This window comes from Mirounga angustirostris, unplaced genomic scaffold, assembly GCF_029215605.1.
Source record: "Mirounga angustirostris isolate CCGP_5_RB_7025 unplaced genomic scaffold, mMirAng1.0.hap1 SCAF_10, whole genome shotgun sequence".
In the NCBI taxonomy this organism is placed as follows: domain Eukaryota; kingdom Metazoa; phylum Chordata; class Mammalia; order Carnivora; family Phocidae; genus Mirounga; species Mirounga angustirostris.
Window position 1 is genome coordinate 113400333 of NW_026991718.1, and position 19477 is coordinate 113419809.

Sequence of the window (19477 nt, forward strand, 5' to 3'; positions counted from 1 at the left end):
TATGAGTCCAACTATACAACATTCTGGAAAAGGCAAAACTACGGAGATAATAAAAAATTCAGTGGTTGCTCGGGGTTGGGGGTTAGGGATGAACAGGCAGAGCATGAGGAATTTTAAGGCAGTGAAACTATTTATTAGGGCAGTGAAATTATAATGGTAGATACAAGTCATTCTACATTTGTCAAAACCTATAAAATGTATAACACCAAGAAAGAATCCTAGTATAAACAAACTGTGGACTTGGGTGATAAAGATGAGTCAATGTACATTCATCAGTTTTAACAAATGTGCCACTCTGGTGTGGGATGTTGATAGTGAGGGAGGCTGTGCATATGTGGCAGGAGGGAATTCTCTGTGCTTACCAGTCAATTTTGCTGTAAATCTAAAAACTGCTCTAAAAAAATAGTCTGTTTTTAAAAAGAAAAAGAAAAAAATCAGTAACCTACCCCCCACCTATGGACTAGAGAGAGTCCTAAAGCCAAAGCAAGTAGAAGAAGAAAACAATAAAGAGTAGAGCAGAGATAAATGAAATAGAGAAAAGAAAAACGAAACAATGAAAACAAAAGTTGGTTCCTTGAAAAGATCAACAAAATAGGCAGAATTTTATCTAGACTGACAAAGAAAAAAGAGAAGACTCAAATTCCTAAATCAGAAATGAAAGTGGGGACATTACCAATCTTAGAAAAATACGAAGGATTATAGAAAGAATACTATGAGCAACTGTATGCCAACAAATTAGATAACCTGGTTGAAATGGACAAATTCCTAGAAACACACAAACTTCAAATTCTGACTCATAAAGAAATGGAAAATATAAATAGACCTATAAGTAGTAAGGAGATTGAACTGAGTAATCAATACATTCTATTACCATGGAATATTACATTGATTGACATTATTCAACCATAAAAAAAGAGAATTAAGAACTGACACATTATACAACATGGATGAACCTTGAAAACATTGTGCTTAGTGAAAGTAGACACAAAGGCCACATACTGTATGATTATGTATATATATGAAATGTCCAGAATAGGAAAATCCAGAGACAGTACAGTAGTATTTGCAAAGGGATGGGGGAGGAGTGACCCACTATTGGGTATAAGGTTTCTTTTTGGGGTAATTAAAATGTTCTGGAATTAGATAGTGGTGATGGTTGCACAAACTTATGAATATACTAAAACCCACTGAATCGTGTACTTTAAAATGGTGAAATTACTGGGATTTGAATTACATTTCAATAAAAAGGGAAGAAGGGAGAATTCAGCCAAAGTGGTTATAATAATATTAGACAATGTAGATTTTAAAGCAAAAAATATTACCAGGGAGGGGTGCTTGGCTGGCTCGCTCAGTGGAGCATGCAGCTCTTGACCTCGGGGTTGTGAGTTGAAGCCCCACATTGGGTGTAGAGATTACTTAAAAGTAAAATCTTGAGGGGCGCCTGGGTGGCTCAGTCGTTAAGCAGCTGCCTTTGGCTCGGGTCATGGTCCCAGGGTCCTGGGATCGGGCCCTGCATCGGGCTCCCTGCTCAGCAGGAAGCCTGCTTCTCCCTCTCCCACTCCCCCTGCTTGCGTTCCCTCTCTCGCTGTGTCTCTCTCTGTCAAATAAATAAATAAATCATCTTTAAAAAATAAATAAATAAAATAAAATCTTGAGGGGTGCCTGGGTGGCTCAGTAAGCGTCTGCCTTCGGCTCAGGTCATGATCCCAGGGTCCTGGGATAGAGCCCCGCATTGGGCTCCCTGCTCAGCGGGGAGCCTGCTTCTCCCTCCCCTCTGCCTGCCGCTCCCCCTGCTTGTGCTCTCTCTCTGTGTGTCAAATAAATAAATAAAATCTTTTAAAATAAATAAAAAATAAAATCTTGAAAAAAAATTTCCAAGGATAAATGAGGTCATTTCATAATGACAAAGAAATCAATTAATCAAGGGAACATAAAAATCCTAAATGTTTATTCACCTATTAACAGAGCTTCAAAATATATGAGGCAAAACATGATAAAATTGCAAGGGGAAAAGAGACAAATCCATAACTATTTTTAAAAATTTCGATACCTCCCTCTCAATAGTTGATAGAAGAACTTGATAAGTAAGCAAGGATATATAGACTTGAACAACAACCTGAATTGACTGACATTTATAGAACTCTACACCCAACAACAGAATACATATTCTTCACCAGTGTACAATGAACATTTACCAAGACAGATATATTGAGCGGCTAAACAAGTCTCAATAAATTCAAATGATTAAAGTCATACCAATTATGTTCTCTGGCCACAATGGAATTAAATTAGAAATCAGTACACATAAAGCTCTCAGGAAAATCCCCAAATATGTGGAAATTAACCTCATTCTAAATAACGCATGGGTCAAAAAAGAAATCAAAAGGGAAATTGGAAAGTATTTTGAAATTAATGAAAATAAAAATACAACATGTCAAAATGTGTGGCAGAAAAATCCATGGTAGCTTGGGAATGCGGCATCAGAGGAGAGAGGGACTACAAAGAAATATGAGAAAAATTTCGGAGGTGATGGGTTTACTCACTCTCTTGATTTAGGGATGGTTTCATGGGTGTATATATGTTGAAACTTATCAAATTGTACACTTTAAATATGTGCATATCAGTTGTATGTTAGTTACACATACCTCAATAAAGCTATTAATAGCGTGTATGATGTGTAACCATTGTGTAAAATAGAGACACTAATCAATGTATATACAGAGACTATCTCTGAAAAGACTTATTAGAAAATGAAAAAAGTGCTTGTAGGAGTGCTGACAATACTGACTCCATCTTTGGCCCTCCATCTCTTTCATGTCTATGTGATGACCTCCCTCTAGGCTACATGTTCCCAGGCCCCTTGAAGGTTAAAGTATGCCCTGACCAGAACGCAGGAAGGCTTGTTCTGGTCTTTCATAAATTTATTTAGATAACTAGTAGACATAATATAGTTTCTTTCCCCCCAGCCTTCTGGCACACGGGTGGTGCCACAAGGTCTGTTAAATGTCAGACCTTTGGGCCTCACCATGAGGCCCTCTGCACATCCCCTTGTTCTTATAAAATCTGTGGAGTAAAGTCCAGGCAAACAGAATAGTTGTGCAGCACCTGTCACCCACCCAATCCCCTGTCAGTTACACTGAGTAAAACTCTGGGTAAACTGTAGAGTCACCTGCCTCATTTTCCAGTCTCAAAGTGCCTACTCAGTTTGGGAGATACTTTACTGTCCCTCCTCCACCTTCTGAAAGTGCTGGCCTTCACAAAAAGGAACTGAATTAGGAGAAAAAGATAGTAGGGAAACTGACCAATTATAGACACCTATTGTACTGTTTGAATTATTTACCATATGTATGTCTTACTTCTTCATACTTCACATTTCAAATTTTAAAATTTTTAAAATGCCTTTTGAATAAAGAACTGAGGTGAAGAGCCATAACAAATATTTTCCTCAGCAGATGGACATTGAAAGCAGAAACCAATCTTCCCAGGTCAAACCAGCATCTGAGGAAGAGTTCCCAAAGACTGCCATGAAGGTCAGTGGAAAGGGTCTAAAGGAGATCATGACCAGACACACAATAAAGGCTCAGCATACCCTAATATACACAGTCTGTTTTAGAAGCAAAATCTTTTAATGATCGCTCCCATCTAATAAGTACTTACTATCTATTTCATTGTGCTACACTCTTTACAAGTTATAATCTCACTGAACTTCATATGAGAAGCATTTTATTATTATCCTTATGTCACATGAGAAAACTAAGACACAGAAGAATAAAACAATTACTCAAGTTACTTTGATTCCAAATATTCTATGTTACCATCTTTTAGATTTTTTTTCATGATACCCACAGAATGACATAATGTTGGTAGTGAATGGTCCAAGAATGACTGCTCAGAGCCTACTTGTAAGTAATGACATTTCAAAAACTCCAAGTGCTAACTGAATCAGTAATCATAAAACTCCCAACAAACAAAAGCCCAGGACCAGATGGCTTCACAGGTGAATCCTACCAAACATTTAAAGAAGAGTTAAGGGGCGCCTCGGTGGCTCAGTCAGTTAAGTGTCTGCCTTCGGCTCAGGTCATGATCCCAGGGTCCTGGAATCAAGCCCCACGTTGGGCTCTCTGCTCAGCAGGGAGTCTGCTTCTCCCTCTCCCTCTGCCCCTCCCCCTGCTCCTCTCTCTCTCTCTCTCACTTGCTCACTTTCTCTCAAATAAATCTTTTTTAAAAAATAAAAATAAAGGGGCGCCTGGGTGGCTCAGTTGGTTAAGCGACTGCCTTCAGCTCAGGTCATGATCCTGGAGTCCTGGGATCGAGTCCCGCATCGGGTTCCCTGCTCGGCAGGGAGTCTGCTTCTCCCTCTGACCCTATTGCCTCTCATGCTCTCTCTATCTCATTGTCTCTCTCAAATAAATAAATAAAATCTTTTAAATAAATAAATAAAAATAAAAATAAAGAAGTGTTAATACCTATTTTTCTCATACTATTCCAAAAAACAGAAAAGGAAGGAAAACTTCCAAATTCATTCCATGAGGCCAGCATTATTACCCTGATACCAAAAACAGATAAAGACACCATTAAAAATAGAACTGCAGGCCAATATCCCTGATGAACACAGATGTAAAAATTCTCAACAAAATACTAGCAAACTGAATTCAACAAGCACTAAAAAGTCATCCACCATGATCAAGTGAGATTTATTCCTAGGTTGCCAGAGTGGTTCCATATTTGCAAATCAATCAACATGATACATCACATCAATAAAAGAAAGGATAAGAATCATATGATCATTTTAATAGATGCAGAAGCAGCATTTGAGAAAGTACAACATCCATTCATGATAAAAACCCTCAACAAAGTAGGTTTAGAGGGAACATACCTCAACATAATAAAGGCCACATATGAAAAACCCTCAGCTAATATCATCCTTAATAGGGAAAAACTGAGAGCTTTTTCCCTCAGGTCAGGATGTCCACTCTTACCACTTTTATTCAACACAGTACTGGAAGTCCTAGCCACAGCAGACAACAAAAAGAAATAAAAGGCATCTAAATTGGTAAGAAGTAAAACTTTCACTATTTGCAGAAGACAGTCTATACAGAAACTCTATACTGATACTCTCTACAGAAAACCCTAGACTCCATCAAAAAACTGGTAGAACTGATAAACAAATTCAGTGAAGTCACAAGACACAAAAATCAACATACAGAAATCTGTTGCATTTCTATATACCAATAATGAAGCAGCAGAAAGAAAAATTAAGGAATCAATCCCATTTACAAATGCACCAAAAATAATAAGATACCTAGGAATAAACGTAAACCCGAGGTGAAAGACCTGTACTCTAAAATCTATAAAACACTGATGAAAACTGAAGGTGACACAAAGAAATGGAAAGACATTCCATGCTCATGGATTGGAAGAACAACTATTGTTAAAATGTCCAAACTACCCAAGCAATCTACAGATTTAATGCAATCCCTACCAAAATACCAACATCATTTTTCACAGAGCTAGAACAAACAATCCTAAAATTTGTATGGAACCACAAAAGACCCTAAATAGCCAAAAGAACCTTGAAAAAGAGAAACAAAGCTAGAGGCATCACAATTCTGGACTTCAAGTTATATTACAAAGCTGTAATCAGATCAAAACAGTATGGTACTGTCATAAAAATAGACACATAGATCAACAGAACAGAATAGAAAACCCAGAAATTAACCCCCAATTATATGGTCTATTAACCTTCAACAAAGCAGGAAAGAATATCCAATGGGAAAAAGACAGTCTCTTCAACAAATGGCGTTGGGAAAATTGGACAGCAACATGCAAAAGAATGAAACTGGACCACTTCCTTACACCATACACAAAAATAAATTCACAATGGATTAAAGACCAGGTTAAATGTGAGGCCTGAAACCATAAAAATCCTAGAAAAGAACACAGGTAGTAACTTATTTGACATCAGCTGTAACAACTACTTTCTCTCCTGAGGCAAGGGAAATAAATGCAAAACTAAACTATTTGGACTACATCAAAATAAAAACCTTCTACACAGTGAAGGAAACAATCAACAAAACTAAAAGGCAACCTATGAAATGGGAGAAGATATTTGCAAATGACATATCTGATAAAGTGTTAGTATCCAAAATATATAAAGAACTTATAAAACTCAACACCCATGGGGCACCTGGGTGGCTCAGTTAAGCATCTGCTTTTGGCTCAGGTCATGATCCCAGGGTCCTGGGATCGAGCCCCGCATCGAGCTCCCTGCTCAGCAGGGGGCCTGCTTCTCCCTCTCCCCTGCCCCTGCTCATGTTCTCTCTCTCTCTCTCTCAAATAAATAAATAAAATCTTAAAAAAAAAATGAATAGCCAATAAACAGTCAGTCTCTTACAAACATAGCGTTGAGTGCCTGAACTCAAATTCTCTACTCTAATTTACTTGTGAGTCAGATTTAGCAATTAATTAGTTAGTCTTAGTATCTGAGGCTTAGCAACGTCATGTACCAAAAAAAAAAAAAACACCCAAAACCAAATAAACCAAATAAAAAATGGGCAGAGGACATGACAGACATTTCTCCAAAGAAGACATACAGATGGCAAACAGACACATGAAAAGATGCTCTTTATCACTTACCATGAGGGAAATACAAATCAAAACCACAGTGAGATATCACCTCACACCTATCAGAATGGCAAAATCAACAACACAAGAAACAACAGGTGTTGGCAAGGATGTGGAGAAAAAGGAACCCTTGTGCACAATTGGTAGGAATGCAAACTGGGGCAGCCACTGTGGAAAACAGGATGGAGGTTCCTCAAAAAGTTAATCACATACTAGGTATTTACCCAAAGAATACAAGAACACTAATTCAAAGGGATATATGCACCACGATGTTTTGTTTTTTTTTTAAGATTTTATTTATTTATTTGAGAGAGAGAATGAGATAGAGAGCATGAGAGGGAGGAGGGTTAGAGAGAGAGGCAGACTCCCTGCTGAGCAGGGAGCCTGACGTGGGACTTGATCCCAGGACTCCAGGATCATGACCTAAGCCGAAGGCAGTCGCTTAACCAACTGAGCCACCCAGGCGCCCACATGCACCACTATGTTTATAGCAGCATTATTTTCAGTAGCCAAGAGAAGGAAGCAGTCCAAGTATCCATCGCTGATAAATGGATAAAGATGTGGTGTGTATATACAATGGAATATTACTCAGCCCTAAAAAAGAATGAAATCTTGCCATCTACAATGACATGGATGGAGCTAGAAAGTATAAAGCTAAACTAAGTGAAATAAGTCCATCAGAAAAAGACAAATACCATGATTTCACTCCTATGTGGAATTTAAGAAACAAAACAAGCAAAGGGGAAAAAATGAGAGAGAGAGAGAGGCATATCAAGAAACAGACTTAGGACACCTGGGTGACTCAGTTGGTTGAGCGTCTGCCTTTGGCTCGGGTCATAATCCAGGGTCCTGGGATCGAGTCCCACATCGGGCTCCTTGCTCAGCAAGGAGCCTGCTTCTCCCTCTGCCTGCCTCTGTCTCAATCTCTCTGACAAATAAATAAAATCTTAAAAAAAAGAAACAGACTCTTAATTATAGAGAACTTATGGCTACCAGCAGGGAGGAGTGGGGGGATGGCTGAAATAGGTGATGGGGATTAAGGAGTGCACTTGTTATGATGAGCAAAGGGTGATGTATGGAAGTACTGATTCACTATATTATACACCTGAAACTAATATATTAGTTATATACAACTATAGTAACAGTTAACTGGAATTAAAATAAAAACATAAAATCAGGGAAGGAAAAAAAAAAACCCTCCAAGTGCTGTCAGACCTAAGGGCAATGAATGACCTGACAGGCTAAAAAAAGAGTCCCAGGAGGGAAATCCTCAGGTAAAATATGAGAATAAAGTAAGGAGACAGGCAGCTAAGTCAATGTCATTAAACCAAAATATTAGAAAATGTAGGGCAGGGGCGCCTGGGTGGCTCAGTCGGTTAAGCGACTGCCTTCGGCTCAGGTCATGACCCTGGAGTCCCGGGATCGAGTCCCGCATCGGGCTTCCTGCTTGGCGGGGAGTCTGCTTCTCCCTCTGACCCTCCTCCCTCTCACGCTCTCTGTCTCTCATTCTCTCTCTCAAATAAATAAAATAAAATCTTAAAAAAAAAAAAAAAAAGAAAATGTAGGGCAGTTTTCCCAAGCAAATGGTTCTCTCCACCTTCCCCTCCTTTAGTCTCTAACTCGTAGGGTCCAGAGTTGAAAATAGACAAGTTAGCAGTGTCCACAGCAAAAACTGGGTTGGAAAACACTTAACACAGACTGTAGGGAAAATCCCAGAAACACTACTAACCAAGGCGAAAATGAAGTAAAAGTAGACAAAGGGACTGCTTTACTTTCGGTAAATTTAATGACTATAAAAGCTGTTCACATGGCAGGAAAGAGATACATTTTCCATTTGACATAAAGCTGCTTCAACACCTGCAGTTTGTCTCCAGAGCTTCGTTATCTCTTTCATTAGTGACCAGTCATAGCTCCCTTCCTCTCGGCAAGGACAGCCCATGTCAACTCTCAGGCCATCTACCCAGGTCAGCAATATGCTGAGGAGTCCTTCAGGGTTGTCCTGCAGAGAACATGTCCTTTAAGTGTCTGAGAGCTGGTAGACGTGATCTGAAAGAAAACCAGTCAGAAGAAAGTGAGGTAACCAGGACTGCACTTAATGTGGAGCCTCCAGAGGAGAGGCCACCAACAGGGAGCTAACGGAGGTGGTGACAGGCTAGCAGAGACTGCATGGTTCCCATGTGCCCCCCATCCTAGGAAGAAGAGACATCTGATACAATGATAATATGTATAGTTTAAGAAATCTAAAATAGTTTAGTCCCAAACTACCATTTCCCCCCTTTCTCTTGAAAGATGGCTCTTCTCCAGCACTAACCATAAGTTTCTGGTGTGGGCTGCCCATCACAGACCCTGCCCTCCTAACCCCAGGGGTAAGCTGTGATCTAGGCTTACCAGTCACATCTTTCCTTAGGATATTTATGGCCAAAATTTGGTGAGAAAAGCTCTCTTTTCTCTCTAATTGAGATCTGAAAGCATGTGACCCCAAAGGAGCTTTCAGGAGAAGACAGACAAAAATATGTAAACAAAGATGACTTCAGGCACTGAAAAGTGTTACGAAGATAAAATGGGCTGATGTGATAAAGGGAAGCTGCTTTAGCTTCCCTAAAGAGAAGGCATCTCGGGGCGCCTGGGTGGCTCAGTCAGTTAAGCGGCTGCTTTCGGCTCAGGTCATGATCCCAGGCTCCTGGGATCGAGCCCCGCATCGGGCTCCCTGCTCAGCAGAGAGCCTGCTTCTCCCTTTCCCTCTGCCTGCCGCTCTGCCTACTTGTGCTGTCTGTCAAATAAATAAATTTTTAAAAATCTATTAAAAAAAAAAGAGAAGGCATCTCAAGGAGGTGACATTTCAGAGAGAAACTGAAGGTTAAAAAGATGGCATCACAGGGATGCCTGGGTGGCTCAGTCGGTTAAGCGTCTGCCTTTGGCTCAGGTCATGATCCCAGGGTCCTGGGATCGAGTCCCGCGTCGGGCTCCCTGCTCTGCGGGGAGCCTGCTTCTCCCTCTGCCTCTGTCTCTCTCTCTGTCTCTCATGAATAAATAAATAAAATCTTAAAAAAAAAAAAAAAAAAAAAAGATGGCATCACATAAAAATCAAGAGCCTCCCAAGAACACAACACGTGCAAAGTCCTTGACACTAGAACTAGGTCTGAGGGGCAAAAGGGAGGCCACCAAGACTGGAGGAGGGAGCGTAAGAAGAGTAGAGGGAACATGAGGTTGGAAAGGTAGCTGGGACAGATCATATAAGGCCTCAGACACTGTGCATTTCATGCTGGCTCCAATGAGAAACTACTGGAGGGCTTAAGCAGAGGAGTCAGTGATCTGATTTAGAAAGACCACAGTGACTACTGTGGGGCAGACAGACTAGAGGAGGGCAAGAATGGAAGTGGAGAATCTGAAGCTTTTGGAATTCTCATGCACTGCTGGTGGGAAGGCAATATGATACAATTACTTTGGCTAGTTCTGTTATATACACTCTATGACCCAGCAATTCTAAGCCATTTATCCAACAGAAATGAATACATACATGCACTAAAACACATGTACAGGAATAGTCATAGCAATCCCATCGTAACAGCTCCAAAATGGAAACAACCAAAATGGCCATCAATAGCACAATATATTGTAGTATATGCATATAACATGGATAAATATAATCACTGATGAGCTGCATAACGTAAGACTGAGGAAAAGAAGACAAGCACCAAAAATACATGTTGTATGATTCAATTTTATCACAAAAATAGACAAAACTAAACAATGGCATTCGAAATTAGGATGTAGGAGCACCTGGGTGGCTTAGTTGGTTGAGCGTCCAACTCTTGATTTTGGCTCAAAATTGGTTGAGGGATCAAGCCCCACATTGGGCTCCATGCTGAATGCTGAGCCTGCTTGGGATTCTCTCTCTCCCTCTCCCTCTGCCCTTCCCACACTCTCTCTAGGCGCTCTCTCAAAAAAAAAAAAAAAAGAAGAAATTAGGATGTAGGGAAGAAGAGTAACTAGTAGGAACATGAAAGTCTGAGGTTTTGAAAATATTCTATTTCTTGATCCAAGTGGCAGGGTCACTTTGTGATAATTCATCAAGTAGTATACTTATAATATGGGCAATTTTCTATATTTATGATATGCTTCAATAAAATAACTCATCTTTAAAATACAGAAGCAGAAAATCATAAGAAGACTGCTGAAATCTCCCAACCAAGAAATGATGGTAGCTTGGAGATAGAAAGAAACAGGCACATTCATGATATATTCCATAAGTAAGCTAAAACAGATGGACTGCTGATAGAATACAGGAAAGTGAGTATCTAGGATGAGTTCTAAATTTTTGGCTTGAGCAACTGAGTGTGCCATTTACTGAGATGGGTAGGGTTTGAAAAGAAGAAAATCGCAATGAAGAATTCATTCTATTTTGGCCATATTAAGTTTAAGATGCAAGAGAGAAAGGATATAAATGTAAATCTCTTGACGAGAAGGGATGGAAAGGAAAACATAAGGGACAGTGTAACAGAACATGAAGATGTTTCCTATACAGTCCCATGTGAGCAGACAGCACATAAGAGTAGGGATGTGAGTGAGCTAGTGGAAATAATAATGAGACAATGAGGTCTCATCTGATTGTATTGCTTTTCTCCATGAAATATGAGGCAAAGACATCAGCTGAGACTAGGGTTTGGATAGGTGAGTAAAGATTTAAGGAGAAAGAGTAGAAAAGTCAATTTACTAGGGAAATAGAGTAGGATCAGGATTTCAGGGCCATGCTGAGTGCTCATGTGAGTTTTATGGTTATGAATTTGAACTGAATGCAGCTGGGTTCATGTGGTGGAGACTGTTACTTGTCTCCCAACACTTCTCTCTTCCTAACAGAACTCCCAATTATAGCTGGGCATCTGATCATTCAGAATGAAGATCCTCCCAGCTTCTTTGCAGCCTGGTATAATGTGTTATAAATTGTGTGTGGAACTCCTATAAACTGCCCTGAAAGGAAAAGAGCATCCCCTTTCCCTCTCTTCCTCCTTCCTGCTAGTTAGAATATGGATATGGTGGCTGGAGCAACCATCTAGGATCATGGAGTAACCTTAAGGATGGAAACCACACAGCAGCAGATCAGAAGATAGGAGCCTGGACCCCTGATGATCATGAAACCATCAAAATCACCAGTTCTGGACCTTCCACATCTAGATTTTTATGTAAAAGAGAACTACCATATTTAAGCCACTGTATTTTGAGTTTTCAATCACCATCACCTGACCTAATCTATGTAATACAGATTATCTGCATGCTTTCCCCTATTGATGTTCAGCTGCTAGGGTATAGATGCAGAAGAAGATAACCACTTTCACCAGGGTTGGGTTTAGCCAAATAAGCACCAGACAAAAAAGGGAGACAAGAAAGTGAAATTTGGGGCACCTGGCTGGCTCAGACAGTGGAACATGCAACTCTTGACCTCAGGGTTGTAGGTTCAAGCCCCACGTTGGGTGTAGAGATTACTTAAAAAAAAAAAAAAAAAATGAACTATATGAGAGAGTGGTTCTAGTGCACCCCAGAAACTCCATGTGAAGAGAAATGAGAACAGCAAAGAGGAACAATAGAGAGAGCCAAGAGAACCCCAGTTCCACAGCTCCTTCTTCATTTTGATCCTTCCACTAAATCTACCTGTGGGGTTTATGTCACTTGGGAACAAAAAAGGAGTAGTAAGTAATACAGCATCACCTTTCTACCTTTCTTGACAGATGGAATTTTTCCATTACATAGAAGAATATCATACTAACAATACAACCCAGCACACCAACCTCATCCCCTTTTTCAAGTAACCCTTACCTGCAGTGAAAAGAAAGTAGGAGGGGTGGGAAAGCAACTAAAAACCAAAAAAAGTGAACATTCAAAAGACAGAGAAATAAGCAAACAAGACAGTGTCCCCCCCCAAAAAAAACAAATGGAGAAGCCTACGAGGGATTATTTCCAAATCAATCACATTGCTGTCTAGCAGGAATTATTCCACTTAGTAAATTCTTAAAGTAAGACAAAGCCCGGTTGAAACAAAGCCAGAAGGGAGTAGGATCACATAAAGTTCCCAACCAGCAAACTGACCGTGTTTTAAGTTTTTGTCAGATGGACAGAACAGAACATCTCAGTGGTGGTAAAATTTTCAGGCCAATCCAAAGAAGTTACATGTCTTCTTCAGCTGCAAGCCATGGACCATGGCCCCCATGACAAGGCAGATACGACAATAAGAGCAAGGACAGAAAGTAGAGGGTGAGGCATGAGGGAACAGGGCAAAGGATATAATACTGATCAGCATCAGCAGAAAAAAGAAGCACCCTCTCTCCATTTCTCTCTTCTGCAGATTCTTCAGAGCTCAGTGTGGGAGAAGAAGCTTTGTTCCTGCCTACCTCATCAGTATGTGTCCTGTCAGGCTATGGTCCTAGGGTAAAGTGGACCAGAAGAAAAGATGGCAGTAACAGACCTGCATAGTGTGATAAGAAAAAGAGGTAGGAAGAAAGTACATGAAGGAGGGAAGAAAGGGGGGAAAAGAAGGAAGGGGAAACCCCACAGCCATTCATCTGGATCTGCTAGTCCAGGAGAAGTGAGAGATACCTAGGGCATCAGAAACCTCAAAGGGCATGCTCATCTCTGACAGAGAGATGATCAACTCACTCAGAATCACTTACACTTCCTAGCCTCTCCGCAACAGGGAACTGTATGCTACTGTGTACTCCAATCTCACCAAATTCCCAAAAGGAACCCTTCTAAGACAGAAGAAAGGCAAAGAAATGCAAGAAGGCATTAGTTAGGAGCAGTTCAAAATTCAGTTCAAGGTGCCCTCTCATTGTTCAGGCTGAGAAGAGATTTTTATTTAACTAAAGAATTTCTCCTGGAAGAAATTTCATTCCCCCCCAAATTACCCAATCCAACATCCATTACACAATGCAAGCCAAAAGTCCAAAAGAACACCTTACCTTCACCAGCACATAGTCCCCAGGCTGAGCTCTGACCTTGACCTCAGAGTTATTAACGTCCTCCATTTCTACATCAGGGAAGATCACTTTAAGGTTTCCATCATTCCGGCCACACAGATCAGTTGCAGAGCGTTTACTGTGCTGCAGAAAGAACAGAGAGTTATGAATCTGTCATAGTCATCAGTTCCGGGAAGGCAAAAATTATGCCTTCTCTTTCTCAGATCCCTAAGGGTCTTACTTATAGAACATTCCTTAATCAAGGAATCACTAAAGACTATGTGTTTACTGCTGCTTCACCAACAAAGACAATGCATGGCACACTATAGAAACTCAATAAAGTTTTATTGACTATATATTAATAAATGACTCAATCAGTCTTTGATTACAGAATTACGTTCCTCAGGAATGGACCTCCAACAGTCCTGAAGGCAAGGACATATGGGTGATGCACTTGGCAAAATGATTTTCACTATATCCGGTCTCATAGTAATCACTCAGGAATGTTCTGGGGTTGTCTGGCCTGGGTTATTGTAACCGTAATGAACAGGCAGACATGAAGCCAGAGTCTCCATCACAACACACAGAAGACAGGGTCAGGAGAATTAAAAAACCAGTGTAATGGAATTAACTTCTAGAATATACAAGTTTTTCTCTTCCAGCCATGATGAAGTGACAAGGACCAAATTTATCCTCTGGCCTAAACCAGGAAACTAGACAAAATATATGAAATCACTATTTTCAGATACTGAACTACAGACTGTACAAGACTGTGAACCCGAGAGAAGAGAAACAAATGAGATGAGCCCTCCAAAGACCTCTGCATTCTGCCAGAAGGCTTTATCAGATCAGAGCATGCAAAGCAGGGAGGGAGATTCTCGAGGCAGCACGGTGGTTCTCTCTGGATTTAGGAAAAAGAGATCAGAGTTCAGGGAGCCTACAGTAGCTAGAAATAGTAGAGCAAGTTTTAGAGAAAAGGGAGTAAAGCAGAAAAAGAGCTGTAGAAATATGCACAGGGATCCTCTGAGTCCTTGCTAAACACTAACACCTGCTTGTATAGAGTGAAACTCCATCAAGTCAGGCAGAGAGAGTAACCTGGGAACTGTCAGCAGACGGGCTCCCAGAGCTCATGCAGGGCTGGGAATCATCAGACCTACCACTGGACAGTCCTCACTGATTCCTTGGAACATGCAGTAGTGACTCCAGAAAAGTCACACCTTAGTAATGACGCTAAACTATCCTTGGGATAAAAATGCTTTCCTTTTTTTTTTTTTTTTTAACTTTTCTAACAAAGCTTAAAAATGAGCCTTGAAAGGATTAAACTGAACAGCAAATAACATAACTGCCTATCAGAACAAAGCCCAACACAAAATCCAGACCTCAAAAATGAATCACTAGATATGCCCAGAAGCAGAAAAATGTGACCCAGAATCAGGAGAAAAGTCAATCAACAAAAACAGACCAAGAAATAACAGCAATGATGGAATTATCACAAAAATAACAAACCAGTTTTTATAATTAAATTCAAAGGAAACTAAGTTTCAAAGGAAAACAAGAATACAGAAGAGAAGGTATTAAAAACCAAATGTAATTTATACAGATGGAAATATAATATAGAAGATTAAAAATTCAATAGGTAGTAGCAGATTATACACTGCCAAAGGAAAAATAGTGAACCTGAAAACTGGGCAAAAGAAACTATCCAAAATGAAGCACAGAGATATAAAAGGCAGAAAAAAAACGAACAATTTCAATGACCTTATATATAACATCATCAAGTGGTTGGATATATAAGTAATTGGAGTCACGGAAAGAGAATAGAAACAGGAGTGAGTGGCAGAAGCAGGAGGAGTGCAGGAAAAATATCTGAAGAATAATTGATGAAAAATTTTCAAATTTGATGGAAATTATAAACCCACAAACTAAGAAGCCTCAACACATCCCAAAGAAAACACAACAGATAAAAACAAAGAAAGCCATGCCAAGACACATCAAATTTCTAAAAACAGTGATAAAGCAAATATCTTTAAAAAGCAGCCAGAGGGGAGCCTGGGTGGCTCAGTCATTAAGCGTCTGCCTTCGGTTCAGGTCATGATCCCAGGGTCCTGGGATCGAGCCCCACATCGGGCTCCCTGCTCAGTGGGGAAGCCTGCTTCTCCCTCTCCCACTCCTCCTGCTTGTGTTCCCTCTCTCACTGTGTCTCTCTCTGTCAAATAAATAAATAAAATATTTTAAAAAATAAAATAAGGGGCGCCTGGGTGGCTCAGTTGGTTAAGCGACTGCCTTCGGCTCAGGTCATGATCCTGGAGTCCCGGGATCAAGTCCCATATCGGGCTCCTCGCTCGGCAGGGGGTCTGCTTCTCCCTCTGACCCTCCCCCCTCTCATGTGTTTGCTCTCTCTCATTCTCTCTCTCTCGAATAAATAAATAAAATCTTTAAAAAAAATAATAATAAAATAAAATAAAAAGCAGCCAGAGAAAAAAAGATATTTTAGCTCTTAAACTAATACTACTTTAGGGAAACAGCAGTCAGGTAAGATTTTAGAAGATTCCCCACCGTCTCCTTACAAAACACTTACTAGTTACAAAAGGAAAAAGAGTAACTTTTCAGTCACCAAGCCTAGTTGACACCACCTTAATGAAATGTTCAAAATTAACATCACCAGTAATGAAGCAATCACAACTATATGCTACCCCAAAAGATAAAATTAAGAAGGACACAATATCATTTCTCTAATATGCCTGCCTAAAAATTACATAACCTGAATCTTATCACAAGGAAACTCATCAGACAAACTCAAATTAAGGAACGTTCTACAAAATAACAGGCCTATAACCATCAAGTGTCAAGATTATGAAAGTCAAAGAAAGGGGCGCCTGGGTGGCTCAGTCGTTAAGCGTCTGCCTTCGGCTCAGGTCATGATCCCAGGGTCCTGGGATCGAGCCCCGCATCAGGCTCCCTTGCTCGGCGGGAAGCCTGCTTCTCCCTCTACCACTCCCCCTGCTTGTGTTCCCTCTCTCACTGTGTTTCTGTCAAATAAATAAATAAAATCTTAAAAAAAAAGAAAGTCAAAGAAAGACTGAGGAATTATTCTAGACTGAAGGAGACCAGACAGACATGACAATTAATGCAACATATGACACTGACCTGAATCTTTTTCCTATAAAGGAAGTTCTGAGACAAGTGGAGAAACTTAAATGGGGTTGGAGGATTGGAGTGCAGAAATCTAACAAGGTTAATTTCCTGATTTTGATGGTTGTACTGTAGTTATGTAGGAGAATGTCCATGTTTATATGAGATATATACTACAGTATTTGAAGGGGTTGAGGGCATCAGGTCAGCAACTAACTCTCAAATGACTCAAAAAAAAGTTTTTGGTACTGCGTTGCAACTTTTCTGTAAGTTTATGATTGTCTTACAATAAATTTTTAAAAAGATAGTGTTCAGATTCTTCTATGAGTTGAACAAACCAACCATAAAAGAATACTTATGAGACAGAGAAATTAGAACACTGACTAAATATTTGATAATATTAACAAACAACTGTCAATTATTTCAGATATGATAATAGCATTATGTTGGGGTTTTTTCTTAAAAGAGTCCTTATCTTAGGGAACCTGGGTGGCACAGTCATTAAGTGTCCAAATCTGTGTTTTGGCTCAGGTCCTGATCTCAGGGTTGTGAGATCAAGCCCTGCGTCAGGCTCTGTGCTGAGCTCGGAGTCTGCTTAAGTCTCTCTCTCCCTCCCCCTCTGCCCCTCTGTCTCCTCTCTAAAATGAATAAATAGGGGCGCCTGGGTGGCTCAGTTGGTTAAGCGACTGCCTTCGGCTCAGGTCATGATCCTGGAGTCCCAGGATCAAGTCCCGCATCGGGCTCCCTGCTCAGCAGCGAGTCTGCTTCTCCCTCTGACCCTCACCCCTCTCATGCTCTCTCTCTATCTCATTCTCTCTCAAATAAATAAATAAATAAATAAATAAATAAATAAAATCTTAAAATGAATAAATAAATCTTTTTTAAAAAAAGAGTCCTGGGGGCGCCTGGGTGGCTCAGTCGTTGAGCGTCTGCCTTCGGCTCAGGTCGTGATCCCAGGGTCCTGGGATCGAGTCCCGCATTGGGCTCCCTGCTTGGCGGGAGGCCTGCTTCTCCCTCTCCCACTGCTTGTGTTCCCTCTCTCGCTGTGTCTCTGTCAAATAAATAAATAAAATCTTTAAAAAAAAAAAAGAGTCCTGGGTGGCTCAGTGAGTTAAGCGGCTGCCTTCGGCTCAGGTCATGGGTCCTGGGATCGAGTCCCACATCAGGCTCCTTGCTCAGCAGGGAGCCTGCCTCTTCCTCTCCCTCTGCCTGCTGCTCTCCCTGCTTGTGCTCTCTCTCTCTCTTTCAAATAAATAAAATCTTTTAAAAAATAAAAATAGAGTCCTTATTCTTTTAAAAATATGTTTAAAAATATGTTACTGACAAAATACTATGATGTGTTAAGTATAATATATATAATATGATGTATAAGGTACTTGCTTCAAAACAATCCAATGGGGGCAGTAAAGATGAAAACAAAATTAGCCATGATTAACACTGAACTGACAGCTGTTGAAGTTTGTTAATGGGTACATGGGCATTCATTATACTGCTCTCTCTATATCTATGTATTTTTTTAATTCCCCATAATTAAAAAAAAGGGGGGGGCATAGGGAAGGAATATTGTTTAGAGGCTCTAGAATGAGAGAGACCCGAGTCAAATTCTGGCTCTGCCACACTAGCTGTATGGCCTTCGGGAAGTTATTCTACTTCTCTGAATCTCTGTTTCATCTCAATAAAAGCGCTAATAATAGCACTACCTCCGGGCGCCTGGGTGGCTCAGTCGGTTAAGCGACTGCCTTCGGCTCAGGTCATGATCCTGGAGTCCCGGGATCAAGCCCCGCGTCGGGCTCCCTGCTCGGCGGGGAGTCTGCTTCTCCCTCTGACCCTCCTCCCTCTCATGCTGTCTCTCATTCTCTCGCAAATAAATAAAATCTTAAAAAAAAAAATAGCACTACCTCCAAAAACTGTAGTGGGACTCAATGTGCCAATGACCATAAGTGCGCAGTTTCTTAAGAAAAAAAGAAGTGCACAGTTCCTGGCAGACAGTAAATGCTCAGTATACATGAGTTATAATCATCTTCTCTGCCACTCTGGATATAGCAACTCAAGTTTTAAACTGGCCAGGATTAAAGGAAAGAAAGTCTCCTTTAAAAGAAAGTAAAGACTCCCAATGGCTAGCCCTGAAAAATCCATTTATTCTCTAGCCCCAAGTGAGTATTGGCTTATGTTATATGCATAAGAAATAATCTTTCTTTGGTTTCTTTAATTACCATAGGTTCTCTGTAAGGCTGATGAAGTCAGGGACACAGATTAGTAAACTTTGAGTACTTATTCATTCATTCAAAAGACAAGTACACTATTCTGTGCCTGACTCTGTGAGGAGAGCTGGGAATACAGTAAGACCTAACTCTTACTGGATGAAACGTAGACTGCTAATAGACATGTACATGTACAGATCTCCAGAATCACAGCTGATACCCTAAATTACAAAGCACTTAATGAGGCAAACACCTTTTGGGGTATCACACTAGCTGAGCATCACCATCCATCAGCCAACTGCCAGTCTAGAACACAGGAAGATCCCCTAACCCAGATGAGCTGATCAAGTACCCCTCCTGGAAGCTGGAGCTGGGACTGAGAGACACGGTTTTGGTCCGTGAATAGCTAGAACTATAATATGTAAACACAGGAACTACAGGGCTGCTGTGCTCTGCAACAAAGATGAAGCAGCGGAAAAGCTGGTCTAAGGAGACGAGAAAGTATGACCCTCAAAGGGCTTCCCACACTAGGCACAGTCCTTCCTGCCCTTGGACTCCACAAGACACCCCTGA

At 40.6% G+C, this 19477-nt stretch overlaps 1 protein-coding gene across 4 annotated transcripts in view; it reads right to left on the reverse strand.

Moving 5' to 3' along the window:
- CDK5RAP1 (CDK5 regulatory subunit associated protein 1) overlaps positions 1–19477 on the reverse strand; it is a 110519-nt gene that overhangs the window by 63867 nt on the left and 27175 nt on the right. For 3 of the 4 annotated variants that reach the window (XM_064573016.1, XM_054510049.2, XM_045885604.3), the window contains 2 exons: positions 13575–13715; positions 8392–8670 (listed from right to left, as the gene is read on the reverse strand). In XM_064573016.1, the coding sequence (XP_064429086.1) occupies positions 8590–8670; positions 13575–13715 (222 nt within the window). In that variant the 3' untranslated portion in view covers positions 8392–8589. Of the gene's footprint in view, positions 1–8391; positions 8671–13574; positions 13716–19477 lie in introns of those variants that run through there. The other variant, XM_064573015.1, reaches the window with a different exon arrangement.